Genomic DNA, 18,205 nt, shown 5'->3' on the forward strand with positions numbered 1-18,205 from the left:
ATGGTCTTAATATCAAATGGTTCTTCATTGATGACTTGTCTGTCGTCCCTTCGAAAAATGTTTCCCCATATTGAGACGTCACCAGCTGTAGGTAAAATATCAAACATATGTTTAGCGCTCGCTCAGGGCCGTAGCAGTTAGAGTTCTTTAACTTGTTAACGCCTGTCGCAACCTGGGACCTTTGTTTTTTCAGGTCAAATCCGAAACATCCCATATTTGTCACTTTTAAATGCGTTTGATGAAGGAGCGAGTGGTGACGATGCCATGTTTTCATATGTGCATATTCCATAGCCGTCATTAGTAACCGGTCCGGGTGTTTCCGTGAAATGTGAACCGTTTTGATCCATAATGATTTTCTAAGTATTTCTCGTTTACCAGGAATTTTTGAGTTTTCCGTCAAGACTGTTGAACTTTTTTATGTAACAGGAAGAGAAATAATGCAACAGGGCTACATGGAATCTGTAGTCAGTTGCTCTACCAACTGAGCTATCTGGCCACTGGCGATCGAACCCGGCTGACCGCTACATTTCTCCATCCTTAAAATAATGTCTTCCCACCTGAAGACATCAACCCAGGATCTCAGTCCCCTGACAGGTATTTTCACCTGTCAGCTCCATGGTATGGTCACGGTAGCAAGTGTAACAGGAAGGGAGAAAATGCAACGAACCAGACTGGGATTCGAACCCGTGCCCCTAGTATATCTAGTCAGGTGCTCTACCAACTGAGCTACCCAGATCTGATACTAAAGCGTTTTCTAGTGACTTTTTTTTTTAGAAAGTAGCCTCAACATATTATGAAAGGGAAAGTTTTTAATTCATTGTAATATGGTTTAACAGTTGTCATGTCAACGAAATGAGCCAACATATTACAAAAAATACTTTCTTTTTACCCTTTCATTAACATAAATCACTCAAATTCAATTTTTTAACAGTCATCACCTAATAGAATTTATGTTTATTTGTATTCATTTACATGGCTACATACACATTTATACATATACATTAACATCGAAGTACTACATGCGTATAAGTTACACTTGCCTGCAAGTTTTATTTTTTAATTCTTCAAAACAGATGGAAAAAAAATGAAAATTAAAAACATTCTTTAGGGACATTCTTATAAAGTGGCATTCAATTTTTTGAAGAAGTCTTTAATTATGTAGGGTCTCTCTCGGTCCATCTTCCAATTTTCTTGGTCCGTCTTCCATCTCTTTTGGTCTGTCTTCCAAATCCACCTGTCCGTCTTCTATCTCTCTCGGTCCATCTTCCACATCTCTTGGTCCGCCTTCCATCTCTCCCGGTCCGTCTTCTATCTCTCTCGGTCCATCTTCCACCTCTATGTACGTATGCATTTCCTCGTATACACCTTCCTTAGTACAAGTGCTTGATCTCGGTGTAGTTCGGATGTACTCTTGTCCATGAAACAAATACGTCTCCGCTTCACTCATACTGTCATTTATCACAGCGCCACCTGTACGTGATCTCCCATATCTATGTTGGCGGTCTGTAAGATAACATTAGAACGGCGTCTATAAGATTAAATGGAAGTTATATCACACACAAGACATCAAAGCAAAGCATAAGAGGATTTGAGTTACATGCATAACTTGCATATACTGATTTAACTCGGAACAACCGCCGCGGTAGTCTAGAGGTAGAGCGTTCGCCCTGCAAGCGGAAGGTCGGGGTTGGAATCCCGGCCGCAAAAGACCCAGGTCGTTAAAATAGGTAATGACAGTTCCATCGCCAAACGCTTGTGTGAATATCACGGGGCCTCGGAATTGACGTTAAAAACGGATATCCCGTGTCAGAGTATTTGTAGCACGCTAAAGAACCCTCACTGCCCAATGGCCGTATGCATCGAGTATAGGTCTAACTTTGAAGCCCTTCACCGGTCTGGGTGACGGCTAGATATGAGTGAAATATTTCTGAGAAGGACGTTAAAGAAGATACAATTAATCAACTCGGGAACAGAGACTTCAGTAATCTTGCCAATTCTTGCTTTACATGAATAAAGGCGGAAATGTCTGCTTACACGTAGTTGCATTATGCAGTGAAGCCAATTATACAGAAATACTTTATTCTATCGCGCACAATGCAAATGAGCTAGATAATATCCCTTACTATTTATTTTGTAATTCACTTCTTCCATTCATATATACAATTCCTCACGCCACGTTAAAATGACACATTCATTCAGGGGATGCTTACTCCTCCTAGGCACCTTATCCCATCTCTGGTGTGTCCAGGGGTCCGTGTTAGCCCAACTATCCATTTTGTATTGCTTGTAGGAGTTATGAGACTGATCACTGTTCGTTATCTTCACCTTTTATTTGGGTGATAACAAATCAACCAATGACTTTCTTTACTTATTCGTGTATTGTTTTATGTCCCATTCGAAAATCCTTAACTCCTGTGAAGGAGTTCCCAACTGAACGTGAACACAAATTTAGACATACATATATGCTTATCACTCGGCTGTAGCAGTGAGGGTTCTTTAATGTTCCAACGCCAGTCCCCTCCCTCCCCCGTGTTTAAGTTCATATCCAAGGGACCCTGATTCTCGCTTCTAGATGCCTCTGAAGGATTCATGATTGCCGGTGACAGACACTTCTAGTGCAGAACGTCTGAAGTGTAACGGACATGGTAGCTCAGAGGTGGAGCGTTTGCGTCAAACCTAAGACGTTACATGTAACATAGGTAATGAATGCTCCTTCGCCAAACGCTCGACATTTGGAACCCTCACTGCTACGGCCTACGCGCTACACATAGGTCTACAGCTGGTGACGACTCAATGAGAGTGAAAATGAAAAATTTAACAGGGCACGGGTATTGAAATTCACCCCCTTGGTTACGAAACGAATGTCCTCACCACTACCTTCTGTGGTTAATGGCGATCTCTAGTTTAGTAGACTTGACACTAGTTTCTTAAAGGACGTTTTATGAAAGACATCAAAATTGCTTTTTAAATATTGAGATAATCATAATGATAAATGACTGTAATGCGATATTACAATAATGACTTGAAAAGACACAGATTTAAAATGCATTACGTTTCATTTTTGGGCGCTTGCAACAGATCCAAAACATAAAACACGACAGCAGAACAGCTCCTCCTAACCCGATGTGAACCAGATCATTGTTTGTCTGTGACCAGCGTGACACGTATCCACTAGACAGTACTATATCTAAAATGAAAGGAAGAGAATCACCTCAAAAAAAGGTCGAAGAATTTACAAATTGTTTCTTAAGCGATATTTCATTATAAACGTTAGGTATATGGCAACTACAGTGAATAGATTCACGATAAATTCTAAAACTATTTATGGTCGTATTTATAGTAGAAGTATCGATTGGACGTTGAACGTAATGTTCAGCGTGAATAAACTAATTTTTAGACCCTCTGACCATGCAATATAACTATTTTGAATTATTTTAAAAATGATGAACGTTTGCAAAAGAGCACAACTTTTTTGAACATCTTTGTAAATTAATGTATTTGACTGCTGTGGAGAGACCAGTATATACTATCCTTAAATATTTATCATTATAACTATACGGTCAACTTAGAACTAAATTGTTTATATATTATTCCTTGAGTAATTTCTATGTTTTTCTACTGTTGATATATGACTTCAAAAAATATTTGTTATTATACATATAGTGATATTGTGTATTTTCATATAAATTATATATATGACTTATATAAAATAATAATCATAATAAAATGCATTCAATCCAATGGGCCCCTGGCACCATTGGTGAGAATTGTGCGGGAGTATCCGAGGATATTTTATCCCAATGATGAAATGATAAAAAAAGGTGAACGTTTGAGTGCAGTGGTGGATTTAGAAGAGTGACAGACCCACCGTGGGAAATTTGGTAACAAAAGTCATTGGTTATCATTGGCCTCTTCACCCCCCCCCCCCGAAGTTTATCTGGATCTGCCCCCCTCCCCCTTCCCCTCAAAGTGTTCGTACTTATATCAATAATCGTCGTTTCGCTTTTTATGAAAAACTTCCAAACTTAGAAAGTGAACATCGATTAAATAAGGTTTATGTGTAGTAAAACTGTTTAATTTTCATTAACAATCATATTATGAATCTGCTAACATATGTCCGTATTTGTTGAATGATTTAAATTTGGCCTTTAAGATTCACACTTCCAATGTTTATGCTTTCGATATCTCTACAAATTCTAACGATAGCCGTTTCCTCATGAATGTATTTTAATTGTAAACAATGCGCTTATGAATACAGAGAAATAGATTAAGTCTGTTTTAAGGTTGTTCGATCCTCATATGATGTCATAGGGTTTTGGAAATTTCTTAATAATTTAAACTTTGCGCATGATAGAAATATATCTTTTTGAGGAATTTTATTCACTGGATATGATAAAAAATCTGCTAAACTATTAATACTGAAAAAGATAATTAACTATTCATGATTTAAAAATTGTTGGAATTTCCTCTACTGGATGTCTATCATACATTGGTTTCCCTAATATCCACAATTAATCTATGCATATTTATGAATAACAGTTTTTTTTAAAACTCTTGATAGTTAAATTTTGTCTTTTCAACAAGTTTTTATCTATTTTTATCATTCTGTTTAACGAAAATGTGTGATTTTCTTATGTTGATGTATACTTCTGTTTTTTTTTTTTTATGTCTGGCATCTTTAAAAAGGGTGGCAACACAGACGTTTTCTTTGGTTCTTAATTAAATTAAACTATATCAAGTTTTTACACTTTTAACCATCAATATTGATAAGTCACATGAAAGGTGAAAATAACGAACAGTGATCTATCTCATAATTCCTATAAGCAATACAAAGTAGATAGTTGGGCAAACACGGTCCCCTGGACACACCAGAGGTGGGATCAGGTGCCTAGGAGGAGTAAGCATTCCCTGTCGACCGGTCACACCCGTCGTGAGCTCTATGTCCTTATCAGGTAAACGGATTTATCCGTAGTCAAAATCAATGTGCTAAGAACGACCTGACAATCGGTATGAAACACGTCATACAGCATTTTAACCAATGCTAGGTTGTATTGACGAACTAGATCGTTATAACGACCTTATAGTTTTCGAAATGCTTATTTCAATCGAGACTATTCAAACTCTTGTACCACATGAGGACGGAGATACCTTAATGTCTGGTAATTTTGACAGAGTAGAATATAAAACTTATACGATACCAATTTTGATGCACCAGAAGCGCATTTCGACAAATAATGTATCTTCAGTGATGCTCAAGCCGAAATTGTGAAAACCCCAAATAACAGTAAACTTGTAAGAGCTAAAAGAAAAAAAAACCAGAATGCCAACAACTGGAGCCAAATTCGTCTAAGGATCATAGCTATACATGAGGGAGATAATCGTTAATTTTGAAATGAATTTCTAAATCTTATCCCAGCAATTAAATATACATCCGTATTTTCAAGCTAGTAACGAAGTACTTAGCTACTGGGCTGTATATAATGGAAATTTCTTTTTAGAAAATATATGAAGATATGAACTGCAATGTTCCACGCCAACATACGTTTTATGGAGTTCATACCCTTAAGTATTAAAAAATTGAAATGTATTTTATAAATGTTATAAACCATATTGTTCATGTATTATGATCCTATATATGATAATCCTTTGTAACATCCTGATATCATTTGCTAAACACGAAACATGAATCAACGAGAAATTCAAACATAGTTATCATTCTAGGTTGTAGAGGTTAAAATCCAAGTGTTTTTCTTTATTTTGAGGTTTTTAAATCTTTGAATTCATAATATTTACTCTATTGAAATTCAGAGCTGAACACACCCTTATATGCTATGCATGCATATATTTTGTTTTTCCCATAACTTATGCACAACTAACCTCCCGCCTGAATACAGACTGTCACAATATCCAGCCCCTCAACGACAAGTGTGTAATTCCCATAATACTCAGCGGCAGGGATGGGAATCTGACTGCTGATCCAGAACTGGTAGCGTCTATTTCTCAACGCCACATTTGTTTGAATCTGGTCATGTCTGATGGGCCCCGCCCAATAAGCATCCTCAGGCTCGGGGAAAGATATGATGGGTACGTTTACGTGGACAAGCTCTCTCACTGCAGACAAATATAGTTTGTTGAATTGAACCTTGACGTCCAATCGAGGGGAACCTAGAAGAATATAACAGAAGAACATCCGTCATTGTTTGTGCGTGGTTATCATTCAACGGAGAAATGTACATTAAAATACAGTAAAACACGGTTTTAGCGAATCTCTAGAGTAAGTGATTAACGGTTCATCATAACCGAACTTCGTTATACCCAATACAATTTTTCGTCCTTTTCCTGTATCAGAGAAATAAATATCACTTCACAATAAACGTGAATTCGCTGTGTGTTCGTTATAAACGTGTTGTGTTGTACTGTATGGAATACATAAAACGATACAATTTTGATTTTCTTACACGACACCTCCATTTTGATCGTTGTATATGTGTTTTGAAATTCCTCGTTTATACCAACACAGGTATAGGAATTCGTGTCAGTACACGTCAACCCACTGGCAAAGGCATGGTAGTACCAAGAGAGGGAACTGGGGCCTAGTAAACCGATCCTCTTGTTTTCTCCAGTACGTATAAAAACCTCGGGCTCGGAATTCCCTCGTGCCGAACAGTTCATGGTGACAACGTCTCCCTCTTTAGCCAGTATGGTCTCGCCCGTCACAACCCTTCCATTCAGGGTGGAGAGTAATGTCGGTTGAGTGAGATCTGAAACATAAAAGTATATCAACTTGTTTATGAGATGATTTACAAGTTAGGCGTCTCATTGCGAGTCTTTTCAAATATTAAATGCACATATAACAATGCACTGTATAAAAGTTTAATGAATAACTACGAGGTGTGTAATCTTACATTCTCTTGCATAAATGAAGCATACAAAAGTTAGATATTAACACACATTCCGGGTCATATATATATATGTGACCAGTTGACAGGGGATGCTTACTCCTTTAGGCACCTGATCCCACATCTGGTGTGTCCAGGGATCACTGTTTGCCCAACTCTATATTCTGTGTTCCTTATAGGAACTATAAAATTGATCACTGTTCGTTATTTTCGCCTTTCATACATATATCCTTTAAAAGGAGTATGTAATCATTTAGCTGTCCTCTAGTGTATGAAACATTTATTTATTACTGGAATGCGTTAAAAATGAAAAATAAATCTGAAAATAATAAAAGCGACCTGCAATCCAATGTACTGAAAATTTTGCACAATTTCTAGCCGATAGTTTCTGTTACTTCCCTACAAACAATGTTACAGTCAGTGATGATGAAGAAACAACCGCAATTCTAATCAAAATTATAAAAAAACCCAACATTACAGGATGTTTGAATTTCAATGTGTTTGTGGTGATTTTAAAGCTGACATGGATTAATAAATATATTATGATTCTATATGTCCGCCATAATTCTCTGTTAATCCGCCATATTAGTTGGATATTCTATTTTTATATGTATCAGGTTTGGCATGGTATATAAGGGGACGAGGTTTACTATGCTTCACTTCACATCAGTGTCTTCGATTTACCTGTGCGGGTAACTTCGACAGGTAACACGTACATCTCCGAATTACAACAAAACATTACAGTACTGTATTTAGACTACGGATAACTCCGTGTACTTGATCAAGATATAGAGCTCACGGCGGATGTGACCGGTCAACAGGGGATGGTTACGCCTCCTAGGCACCTGATACCACCTCTGGTATATCCAGGGGTCTGTGTTTGCTCACCTCCCTATTTTGTATTGCTTATGGGAGTTATGAGATGTATCACTGTTCTTATCTTTACCAGTTTTAGTTTTTTGGAAACAATTTGGTTGCTAATACCCCAATAATAATATCATTATTTTGTTTTAGTTACGGACCAACAATATCTAGGAATAAACAATGTAAATGGTGACAAGTTACTCGCGGTTTGAAATCACAAGGAAGTTGTCGATGTTACTTTTTTATTCCCGAATAAATCTGTTTTCAGGAAACTGTTCCTTTATTTCTTCTTCTTCCGGGGAGATTCATAATGCTAATTATATGTCACATGAATCGTACTTATTACTTCATGTTCTCGGCCAACAAGTGCAGGGGTTTGTTAGGAAAGGTTCATAAATATATGAAACATCATGTATTCATTTCTAAACGTACACACTTGTTTATACAACATTTCTACATTAACAATTTGTATATGTGAAACTGAGCAACTAGAGATAACTTTATTATTGGGAAAATTAAGACAATTCCCTGCCGCATCGTTTACAGATCGTTGTGAATACATCTATTTCAAAAAATGCTTGCATTGACCAATTTCGTTGATTGCTCACATTTCCTACTTTTACTTTGATGTAATTTGAGACATCATAAATTGTTTACTTGTTTATGTTTTACGTTCATTGAAGAATAGCTGTAGATGAAGACCCTGCAATATTAACTTAAGCATGACGCTCAGGGTACTAGTAGTAAGAGTTCTTTATCGTGCCAACGCCAACAGCGACCTTGGTGTGAAGGTATCATCTGAGAGACCTTCGACTTCCACATTAAATGTCGATCGTTCGGGGAAGGAGCAATCACTTTTACTAATTGTTACGTCTGAAGTCTGACGCGGGCATGACACGAGCAAGGACTTCCGGTGACGAAGCGAGGTTTTCAACCTCTGAACCCACGCGACCGATGGACATGTTCTTCCTGTATATATTTTTAATTTAATGAATACTGTATATGATAAATTCCCGAAAATAGAACCCCCATGGAATGAAAGGTGAAGATAACGAACAGTGACCAATCTTATAACTCCCACAAGCAATACATCAATATACCAGAGGTGGGATCAGGTGCCAAGGAGGAGTATGCATCCCATGTCGACTGGTCACACCCGCCATGAGTCCTATATGTGCATCAGCTAAACGGAGTAGTATTGCAATTCTCCATTGATTTTGAATAGTTCAGTTTAGTTTGAGGATGACATACAGAGCCTACATTGTATGTTCAGTTTGATGTCTCTGGACACAGTCTTCTTCCCCTCTGTATTGCGGTACAACCCTTTCGTCACACAGCGGTAGATCTCTATGTCTCCTCTACGGACAGTTTGGGTATGTAATGTCCTCCCTGTGGCAATGACGTATTTAATCCGGCCCTTTGGGTCGATGGCCTCCCAGTGATAAATACATGGAGGGTTACACTCGGCTGAGCAGTTCACTGGACCGAAACTAGTATTGTCGTCCACGCTGATCATGTGGTTCAATTTCGGATTGATGTCTATAAATTCTGGACCATCTGAAAACAATACCACATGTAATGAGTATCATTCTATTGTATTGATTCATTGTGTATTGCTTAACCTCATCTTAAGAATCTTTCACTCATATGGAGACGTCATCATTGCTGGTGAAAGGCTGTAAAATTTACGCCTATGCTCGGCGCGTAAAGGCCTTTGCGCAGGGAAGCATTTATCCTGGCACACACGGATTTTTGCGGCCTCATCTTAAGGACCCTCATTTCGCCGCCTCTTACGACAAGCAAGGGGCACTGAGGACCTATTATAATCCGAATCACCACAAGGATGTACCATTCTAAATAAAATTGTTCCTAAAATCAATACGATGTTGAATGAAAAAGTGAAGATTTAAACTGTATTTTTTGTAATTAGTTTTGTGTTCCATTCTATTCACTTATTGCTGAAATAATGACATTTGTATTTGTTATCATAAAAGCGTTCCATCTCATTCTGCACAAACTATTACGCATCGTCGCGATTGTAGCATAATTTGTATTTGGTATACCGTTTATTTTGCATAAATTATACTCTTATGCCGTTTAGGTAAGAGAGAATAAGGTAAATTTAAGTCCGATTATATAAATTTATTTTTATACAAGATTCTCTGCAGCGCTTATGACTCGTGTGTGATTCATGGAAACGATTTAATGTTGCCAAATTTAAGTAGCTTGATGCATTTATACTGTCAACGTTTTACCGATGTTTCACAATCTATTGAGCGTATTTTAGTACCAAAATACTAATGTAAGCAGCCTGCCTCGATTCGAAACTGATCATACACGGGACATGTTCCAACTCATCGAATCAGTTGAAATACTTAAATACATACACATGTGATGGTGGAACATTGCTATATATATATATATATATATATATCCAAATTGTGTTTTTAAAAAAAATCACAGTGTCCGGTATAAAATATTAAAAGAAATAGAATAAACAGTACACAAAGTTAAAAATTTAACGCAAGCGCTTTCATTTTATAATCCTCAGGCGTTACATTTTAAAATAGTTTTGAAATGGTTTGACGTCATAAAGGCGTCCTAACATTTCACGTACATAACGACGTCATAAACGAATGAAGGGAAAAGGATTTTACGTTAAGCATATTATGACGTCATAGATAATAACAGTAAACATATTTTACAGTAAGCTATTGAGAGCCGGTTTTAAAGTCTTAATAAAGTGTCTTTCTTTTTCTCGTCGGGAAATAGTATTTTCTGTATACAGTTTATAAAACGGAAATACATTGAATTGTCCGTGGCCACACACATCTATATGTTCACTAACTTTAATTTTTCTGTATTCGGGTGCTGAAATGTGTTGTTTATGAACTCGTATACGAGTTCGCAGAGTAGTTCCAGTTTCACCGATATAATGTTTTCCACAGCCAGCACATGTTATAACATAAATTAAATTTTTGGTGGAGCACGTCATATCTGAATTTACCGTAAATTCCTTGTTGTTAAATTCGAACGAACTTCCTTCCCTTAAGTATGGGCACGTTCCGCATCGCCGATCGTCACATTTGGTAACGGTGAAAATTTTTTTGTTGGACTTTTCCTGAAAATTAGATTTACATAACAGTCTCCTAAGATTTTTCGGTTGTCTCTTGCTGTTGATAAAAGTATATTTCTTCATAATTTTCCCCATTTTTTCATCTGTTTTTAGTAGGTCGTTGAGTTGCCGAACGATAGGTGTAACATTAGAGTTCCTTGGGTTGTATGTTGTAACAAACGGTAAAATGTGTGAATTTGTTGTGGGATTGATTTTGGATTTATTGATAAGATTTTCTCTATTGAGTTCTCTGGCTTTCTTGATTCCGTCGTTTATAAGTTTGATTGGATAATTCTGTTTTTGTAAATAACTATTTAATTCCCCTAAACGTTGTTCTCTGGTAGGTTCTTCGCTAACGATGGTACATATTCTTCTGGCGAGGTTGTAAGGTATGGCACGTTTTGTGTGTCTTGGATGCGAGGACGAAAAGTGTAAATACTGGTGAGTGTCCGTGTGTTTGTAAAAAATATCTGTAATTATTTTATCCTCCTTTTTGATAACAGAAACATCCAGGAATGGTATACAAGATGTACTGTAATCCATTGTGAATTTTAAATTGATATCCAATTCGTTTAGAATGTTCTTAAATTTATTCAAATCCGTAATGTCTTTGTTCCAAATAATGAAGCAATCATCCAAGTATCTTTTCCAGTTTTGTCTTATATATAGACCGAATTGTTCATCAAATGATTTTTTAACTTTTTGGTATAATAATTCCTCTAAATTCCTCAAAAAATGGGGAAAATTATGAAGAAATATACTTTTATCAACAGCAAGAGACAACCGAAAAATCTTAGGAGACTGTTATGTAAATCTAATTTTCAGGAAAAGTCCAACAAAAAAATTTTCACCGTTACCAAATGTGACGATCGGCGATGCGGAACGTGCCCATACTTAAGGGAAGGAAGTTCGTTCGAATTTAACAACAAGGAATTTACGGTAAATTCAGATATGACGTGCTCCACCAAAAATTTAATTTATGTTATAACATGTGCTGGCTGTGGAAAACATTATATCGGTGAAACTGGAACTACTCTGCGAACTCGTATACGAGTTCATAAACAACACATTTCAGCACCCGAATACAGAAAAATTAAAGTTAGTGAACATATAGATGTGTGTGGCCACGGACAATTCAATGTATTTCCGTTTTATAAACTGTATACAGAAAATACTATTTCCCGACGAGAAAAAGAAAGACACTTTATTAAGACTTTAAAACCGGCTCTCAATAGCTTACTGTAAAATATGTTTACTGTTATTATCTATGACGTCATAATATGCTTAACGTAAAATCCTTTTCCCTTCATTCGTTTATGACGTCGTTATGTACGTGAAATGTTAGGACGCCTTTATGACGTCAAACCATTTCAAAACTATTTTAAAATGTAACGCCTGAGGATTATAAAATGAAAGCGCTTGCGTTAAATTTTTAACTTTGTGTACTGTTTATTCTATTTCTTTTAATATATATATATATATATATATGGAAATTTGAAGAAGTTGAAGTTATCCCGTTCGTCTTAAAGATGAGTTGTTAGTTTGCTGTTAGTATCTAAGATCAAAAATATTTAAGTATGGAGCAGATGTGGAAGACTCTGCCACTTTTTATTTTGAGTTCACGGGGATATATATTTACATGTGAATAAAAATGATTATTGTTAATAGAGAATACATCATCGATATATCTGAATGTCGATTTGAAAGCCACAACGAAACTTTCTATCATAGAGCAGCTTTTGTATAAATTCTGCCTCATATGGGATGATATCAAAAGTTCAATGTCTGATAAAAAACTAAACACACATAGTTTTCACCAAGACTCCCCAACCCCTTGGAATTGAAAAAATGATGAATGTTGAAAGTAATTGGTTAAGAAGTAAAAACATAGGTGTATAAATAACACCCCGTATTCCTTTTCTACTGTTTAGTGTACACTAAAACTAATAAATGTTCATTAAAAATGTAAGATTGTTATGCGGTTTTTAACGGGCAATTGTCTTTGTTTTTCTTTTTCCATTAATGTGTCATCGATGTCGGATGACAGATATTTACAGTCCCGTGGGGATCCGGGTTAGAATAGGTCCTCAGTACCTCTTGCTTGTCGTAAGAGGAGACTAGATAGGGCGGTCCTTCGGAGGAGACCGCAAAAACCGAGGTCCCGTGTCACAGCAGGTGTGACACGATAAAGATCCCTCTCTGCTCAAAGACCATAAGCGTCGAGCATAGGCCTAAATTTTGCACCCTTCACCGGCATTGGTGACGTCTCCATTTGAATGAAATATTATCTCGAGGGACGTTAAACAATATGCAATCAATCAGAAACTTACGGGAGATTTTATCCCCCTCCCCCTAGCTATTTGAATTTAGATTTTTATTCGACATCGATCTCTTGATCTCACCCTAAGAATTTAAAACATGTTTTTTTTAATAAAGAAGCACAATTCGCGCCTCCTAAGGAAATTTAGCATCCTATGTTTACTAGTCACATCAATGTATACATATATTAGATTCAGTATCGTTAAATTTTCAAGGTTTTTCTTCTGCAATACAACTTACATAAAGGCTCAAGGTGAAAGTCATCGCTCGTGGATTCCAAAAGTTCCGTTGCTTTACAGGTTATTTTGTCAAAAGCGCTTTTCTTCTCAACACGAATTTCAAATTCTGTGCTGTTTCCCCCAACGACTTTTGAATCATTGATTAACCATGTGTAGAGAATGGCTGGAAATTTCGTGTAGTACTGCGGCATGGAGTGTGAAGAACTAGAGCACTTTAGCGTTGTAATCTCTCCGATAGGAACTTTCGTCTTTCCGGCGATGGTCGGTATGCTTGGTTTGGCTATTTTTGGACAGAATCAGATAAAAGGTTTATGAAACATTAGGTGCTGATTATGAGGGTGATATATAAAGTCTAATAGGAAACAAAGGAATTGAGAATACTGACACTTGATTTAACTAGGAGTTAAATTCTACCTCTAACAACGAGAATGACCCCTAACTGTGTTCTAGAATTCAGTACGTTATATCCCACGCTATAGTATCCGGCATCGTCTGACGTCACATTGGTTATTTCGAACGTGATCTTTCCAGGAATAGAAATCGATGGGTACTTCAAGCTGGTAGGGGTACTGACATTTGGTATAATTGTGACTTCTGAGTTGATGTTTAGCTTAAATACTTTGTAGTCCACATTTGGTGGAACGCTGGGGACCGGAAGCGTTAGTTTCACTGTCTCATTTTCTGATATCACCTTGATATTAGCTTAAAGAGATATACCTGCCAAATTATTATAAAAGACGATCTTCGTTAGCGCTACGAATGCAATGACAAAAAATACTTGAAAGAATCCTGGTGTATTTTACTGAGTTTTGATATAAATATATGATAATGGGAAGGACATGGAGAGAATTTCCGTGCATCTTTTGAATGGTAATCCTACTAAAATTAGCCTTACTATACATACACGGTAGAGGTGGGGATTGTATGTCTTCCCTCTTTGAATTGCATTTTTAATTGCACAATTTACAAGTATTCTTTCCGAGATTCTCTTTGCAAAATCAAAATATTAGAGAACATGTTTTAGATCATGAAGGCTTGATGATGATGATGATGATGATGATGATGATGACATTGATGATGATGATGATAATGATGATGATGATGACGACGATGACACTGATGATGATGATGATAATGATGATGATGATACTCACGTCGATAAGCTGCTATTCTTTCTTGATAATTATAACTGATGGTTGCACGCACTAAGATACTGACCACGTTGTATTTAAGGACATTGGACACTCTGTATTGATTGTCGTATACTCTGGTGAAGGCTTGGCGGACCCCATCACAAGTAACGCTGACGTCCTGATACGAAGACACCTGAGGCCAGCTAAACTTCAGATCACCGTCCAAGAAATGAGAAGTGATTGAAAAGGTTTCTCCTTTCAAAGGTACATAAAAATAGAAAAAAAAACCAAATATTATAACACAAATTAGAAAACCTTATCTATGATGTCTGTACACAATTTCTCATCTCGACTGAGTAAAATGCCTTGCCTGCTGTCGCTATTTTCAATATGAAAATCAGTATCAAATAAAACACCATTGTGATTAGCTAGGTTACTCTGTTCATCTAAAATATGTGTTCATTTTTTTCCTTGTTGATCAATTTATTAAAAGTAACGGATTAATTGACAGATCCGATTGGTTGAAGTGGTTTGCAACATCTGAACATAAAGTTCTCCTGTTAACATTATACTTGACGTATTAATAAGTCAGATTAGGAATTTGTTTCTAGTATTTATAGTTATTTTTGAAGAACAAAAATATCTCTATATTGATAGAAGGCACTAAACCCCAACAACAATCGCATAATCCTATAAGGGATTCGCATATTCGGATGCAAAGATTATATATGGGCAAACACGGACTCCTAGTTATACCAGAGGTGGACTCTGGTGCCTATGAGGAACACCCATCCTCTGTCGTCCGGTCACACCTGCCTTGAGGGCTTTCAGATTTTGGAACGCAGTTCGCAGTTCACTATTCGCAATTCAATAGTGAACTGCATTCCAGAACGCAGTTCGCAATTCAAATTTCTATATGCATAAAACAACACCACACTGGAATTATAAGGATGGGATGCCAGTTACCAACCCCAAACACTGTGAAGAAATAGTTATTGTAATCTCTCTAGTTACGGAGATCCGCCCAACTAAGTTTTATGCATAACGCATTACACTTAGTCAATAAACATCGGGTTCGGAGTCATCGAATACTCCTACCCAGGGGACTGAAATTTTAATGGTAGGGTGTTAGTGGTCCTCTTCCACCACTGCCAAGAAATGGTGATGTTACTCTCTTTAGTTATGGAGATCGGCTCCTCCGAAATTTTTAAATAACGCATTACACTTAGTAAATAAACATCGGGTTCGAAATTATCGAAGACCCCTACCCCGGGGACTGAAATTTTGGTGGTAGGGTATTAGTGGTCCTCTCCCACCACTGTGAAGAAATGGTGATGTTATTCTCTCTAGTTACGGAGATCCGCCTCTCCAATTTTTATGCATAACGTATTACACTTAGTGAATAAACATCAGGTTCGGAATCATCGAAGACGACTACCCCGGGGACTGAAATTTTGATGGTTGGGTATTAGTGGTCCTTTCCCACCGCTGTGAAGAAATGGTGATGTTACTCTCTCTAGTTACGGAGATCCGCCCCTCCAATTTTTATGCATAATGCATTACATTATTTCATTTCAAAATTAAGGATTATCTCCCTCATGCATAGCTCGTATCCTTGGACGAATTTGGCTCCACTTTTTTGGCACGCTGGTTTTGGCTATATTTAGCTCTAAAACTTCATAGTTATTTCGGATTTTAAACATTTCGGTTGAACATCACTGAAGAGACATTATTTGTCGAAATGCGCATCTGGTGCATCAAAATTGGTACCGTATAAGTTTTACATTACACTTAGTGAATAAACATCGGGTTCGGAATCATCGAAGACCCCTACCCAGGAGACTAAAATATTTATGGTAGGGTGTTAGTTGTCCTTTCCTACCACTGTCAACAAATGGTGATGTTACTCTCTTTAGTTATGGAGATCCGCTCCTCCGACATTTTTAAATAACGCTTTACACTTAGTGAATAAACATCGGGTTCGGAATCATCGAAGACCCCAACCCCGGGGACTGAAATTTTGGTGGTAGGGTATTAGTGGTCCTCTCCCACCACTGTGAAGAAATGGTGATGTTACTTTTTCGAGTTACGGACATCTGCTCCTCCAGTTTTCATGCTCAACGCATTACACTTATTGAATAAACATCGGGTTCGGAATCATCGAAGACCCCAACCCCGGGGACTAAACTTTTGGTGATAAGATATTAGTGATCCTCTCCCACTACTGTGAAGAAATGGTGATGTTACTCTCTCTAGTTATGGAGATCTCCCCCTTCAGTTCTTATGCATAACGCATTACATTTAGTAAATAAACATCGGGTTCGGAATCATCGAAGACCCCAACCCAGGGGACTGAAATTTTTATGGTAGGGTGTTAATTGTCCTTTCCCATCACTGTCAAGAAATACTGATGTTACTCTCTCTAGTTACGGAGATCCGCCCCTCCAATTTTTATGCATAACGCATTACACTTAGTGAATAAACATCGGGTTCTGAATCATCGAAGACCCTACCCAGCGGACTGAAATTTTTATGGTAGGGTGTTAGTGTTCCTGTCCCACCACTGTACAGAAATGGTGATGTTACTCTTTTTAGCTACGGAGATCCGCTCCTCCGACATTTTTAAATAACACATTACACTTAGTAAATAAACATCGGGTTCGGAATCATCGAAAATCCCTACCCCGGGGACTGAAATTTTGGTGGTAGGGTATTAGTGGTCCTCTCCCACCACTGTGAAGAAATGGTGATGTTATTCTCTCTAGTTACGGAGATCCGCCTCTCCAATTTTTATGCATAACGTATTACACTTAGTGAATAAACATCAGGTTCGGAATCATCGAAGACGACTACCCCGGGGACTGAAATTTTGATGGTTGGGTATTAGTGGTCCTTTCCCACCGCTGTGAAGAAATGGTGATGTTACTCTCTCTAGTTACGGAGATCCGCCCCTCCAATTTTTATGCATAATGCATTACATTATTTCATTTCAAAATTAAGGATTATCTCCCTCATGCATAGCTCGTATCCTTGGACGAATTTGGCTCCACTTTTTTGGCACGCTGGTTTTGGCTATATTTAGCTCTAAAACTTCATAGTTATTTCGGATTTTAAACATTTCGGTTGAACATCACTGAAGAGACATTATTTGTCGAAATGCGCATCTGGTGCATCAAAATTGGTACCGTATAAGTTTTACATTACACTTAGTGAATAAACATCGGGTTCGGAATCATCGAAGACCCCTACCCAGGAGACTAAAATATTTATGGTAGGGTGTTAGTTGTCCTTTCCTACCACTGTCAACAAATGGTGATGTTACTCTCTTTAGTTATGGAGATCCGCTCCTCCGACATTTTTAAATAACGCTTTACACTTAGTGAATAAACATCGGGTTCGGAATCATCGAAGACCCCAACCCCGGGGACTGAAATTTTGGTGGTAGGGTATTAGTGGTCCTGTCCCACCACTGTGAAGAAATGGTGATGTTACTTTTTCGAGTTACGGACATCTGCTCCTCCAGTTTTCATGCTCAACGCATTACACTTATTGAATAAACATCGGGTTCGGAATCATCGAAGACCCCAACCCCGGGGACTAAACTTTTGGTGATAAGATATTAGTGATCCTCTCCCA

General features: G+C 37.5%; 1 protein-coding gene across 1 annotated transcript; it reads right to left on the reverse strand.

Annotated features, from left to right (window-relative positions):
• Window positions 1–1,041: 1,041 nt before the first annotated feature.
• LOC125663155 (uncharacterized) lies at window positions 1,042–17,189 on the reverse strand. Its single transcript, XM_056147592.1, has 9 exons — window positions 17,156–17,189; window positions 14,591–14,884; window positions 13,851–14,138; window positions 13,438–13,716; window positions 9,024–9,320; window positions 6,459–6,761; window positions 5,878–6,165; window positions 3,053–3,187; window positions 1,042–1,503 (listed from the first exon to the last, which is right to left on the reverse strand). Exons 1-9 carry the CDS (start codon window positions 17,187–17,189, stop codon window positions 1,151–1,153), a joined length of 2,271 nt encoding a protein of 756 aa, XP_056003567.1. The 3' UTR covers window positions 1,042–1,150.
• Between the last annotated feature and the right edge of the window lie 1,016 nt (window positions 17,190–18,205).

Source organism: Ostrea edulis, chromosome 8, assembly GCF_947568905.1.
Source record: "Ostrea edulis chromosome 8, xbOstEdul1.1, whole genome shotgun sequence".
NCBI classification, from domain to species: Eukaryota; Metazoa; Mollusca; class Bivalvia; order Ostreida; family Ostreidae; genus Ostrea; species Ostrea edulis.

What these genes read in the sequence shown, in the direction of transcription:
- LOC125663155 (XM_056147592.1), bottom strand. Translation starts at nt 17,189, where the DNA reads ATGTCGGAGGAGCGGATCTCCGTAGCTAAAAAGA. An exon ending in CTTTCACCTTGAGCCTTTAT is followed by an intron (nt 9,321 to 13,437) that starts GTAAGTTGTATT and finishes TATTGTTTTCAG; the next exon opens with ATGGTCCAGAATTTATAGAC. An exon ending in CATCAAACTGAACATACAAT is followed by an intron (nt 6,762 to 9,023) that starts GTAGGCTCTGTA and finishes TTTATGTTTCAG; the next exon opens with ATCTCACTCAACCGACATTA.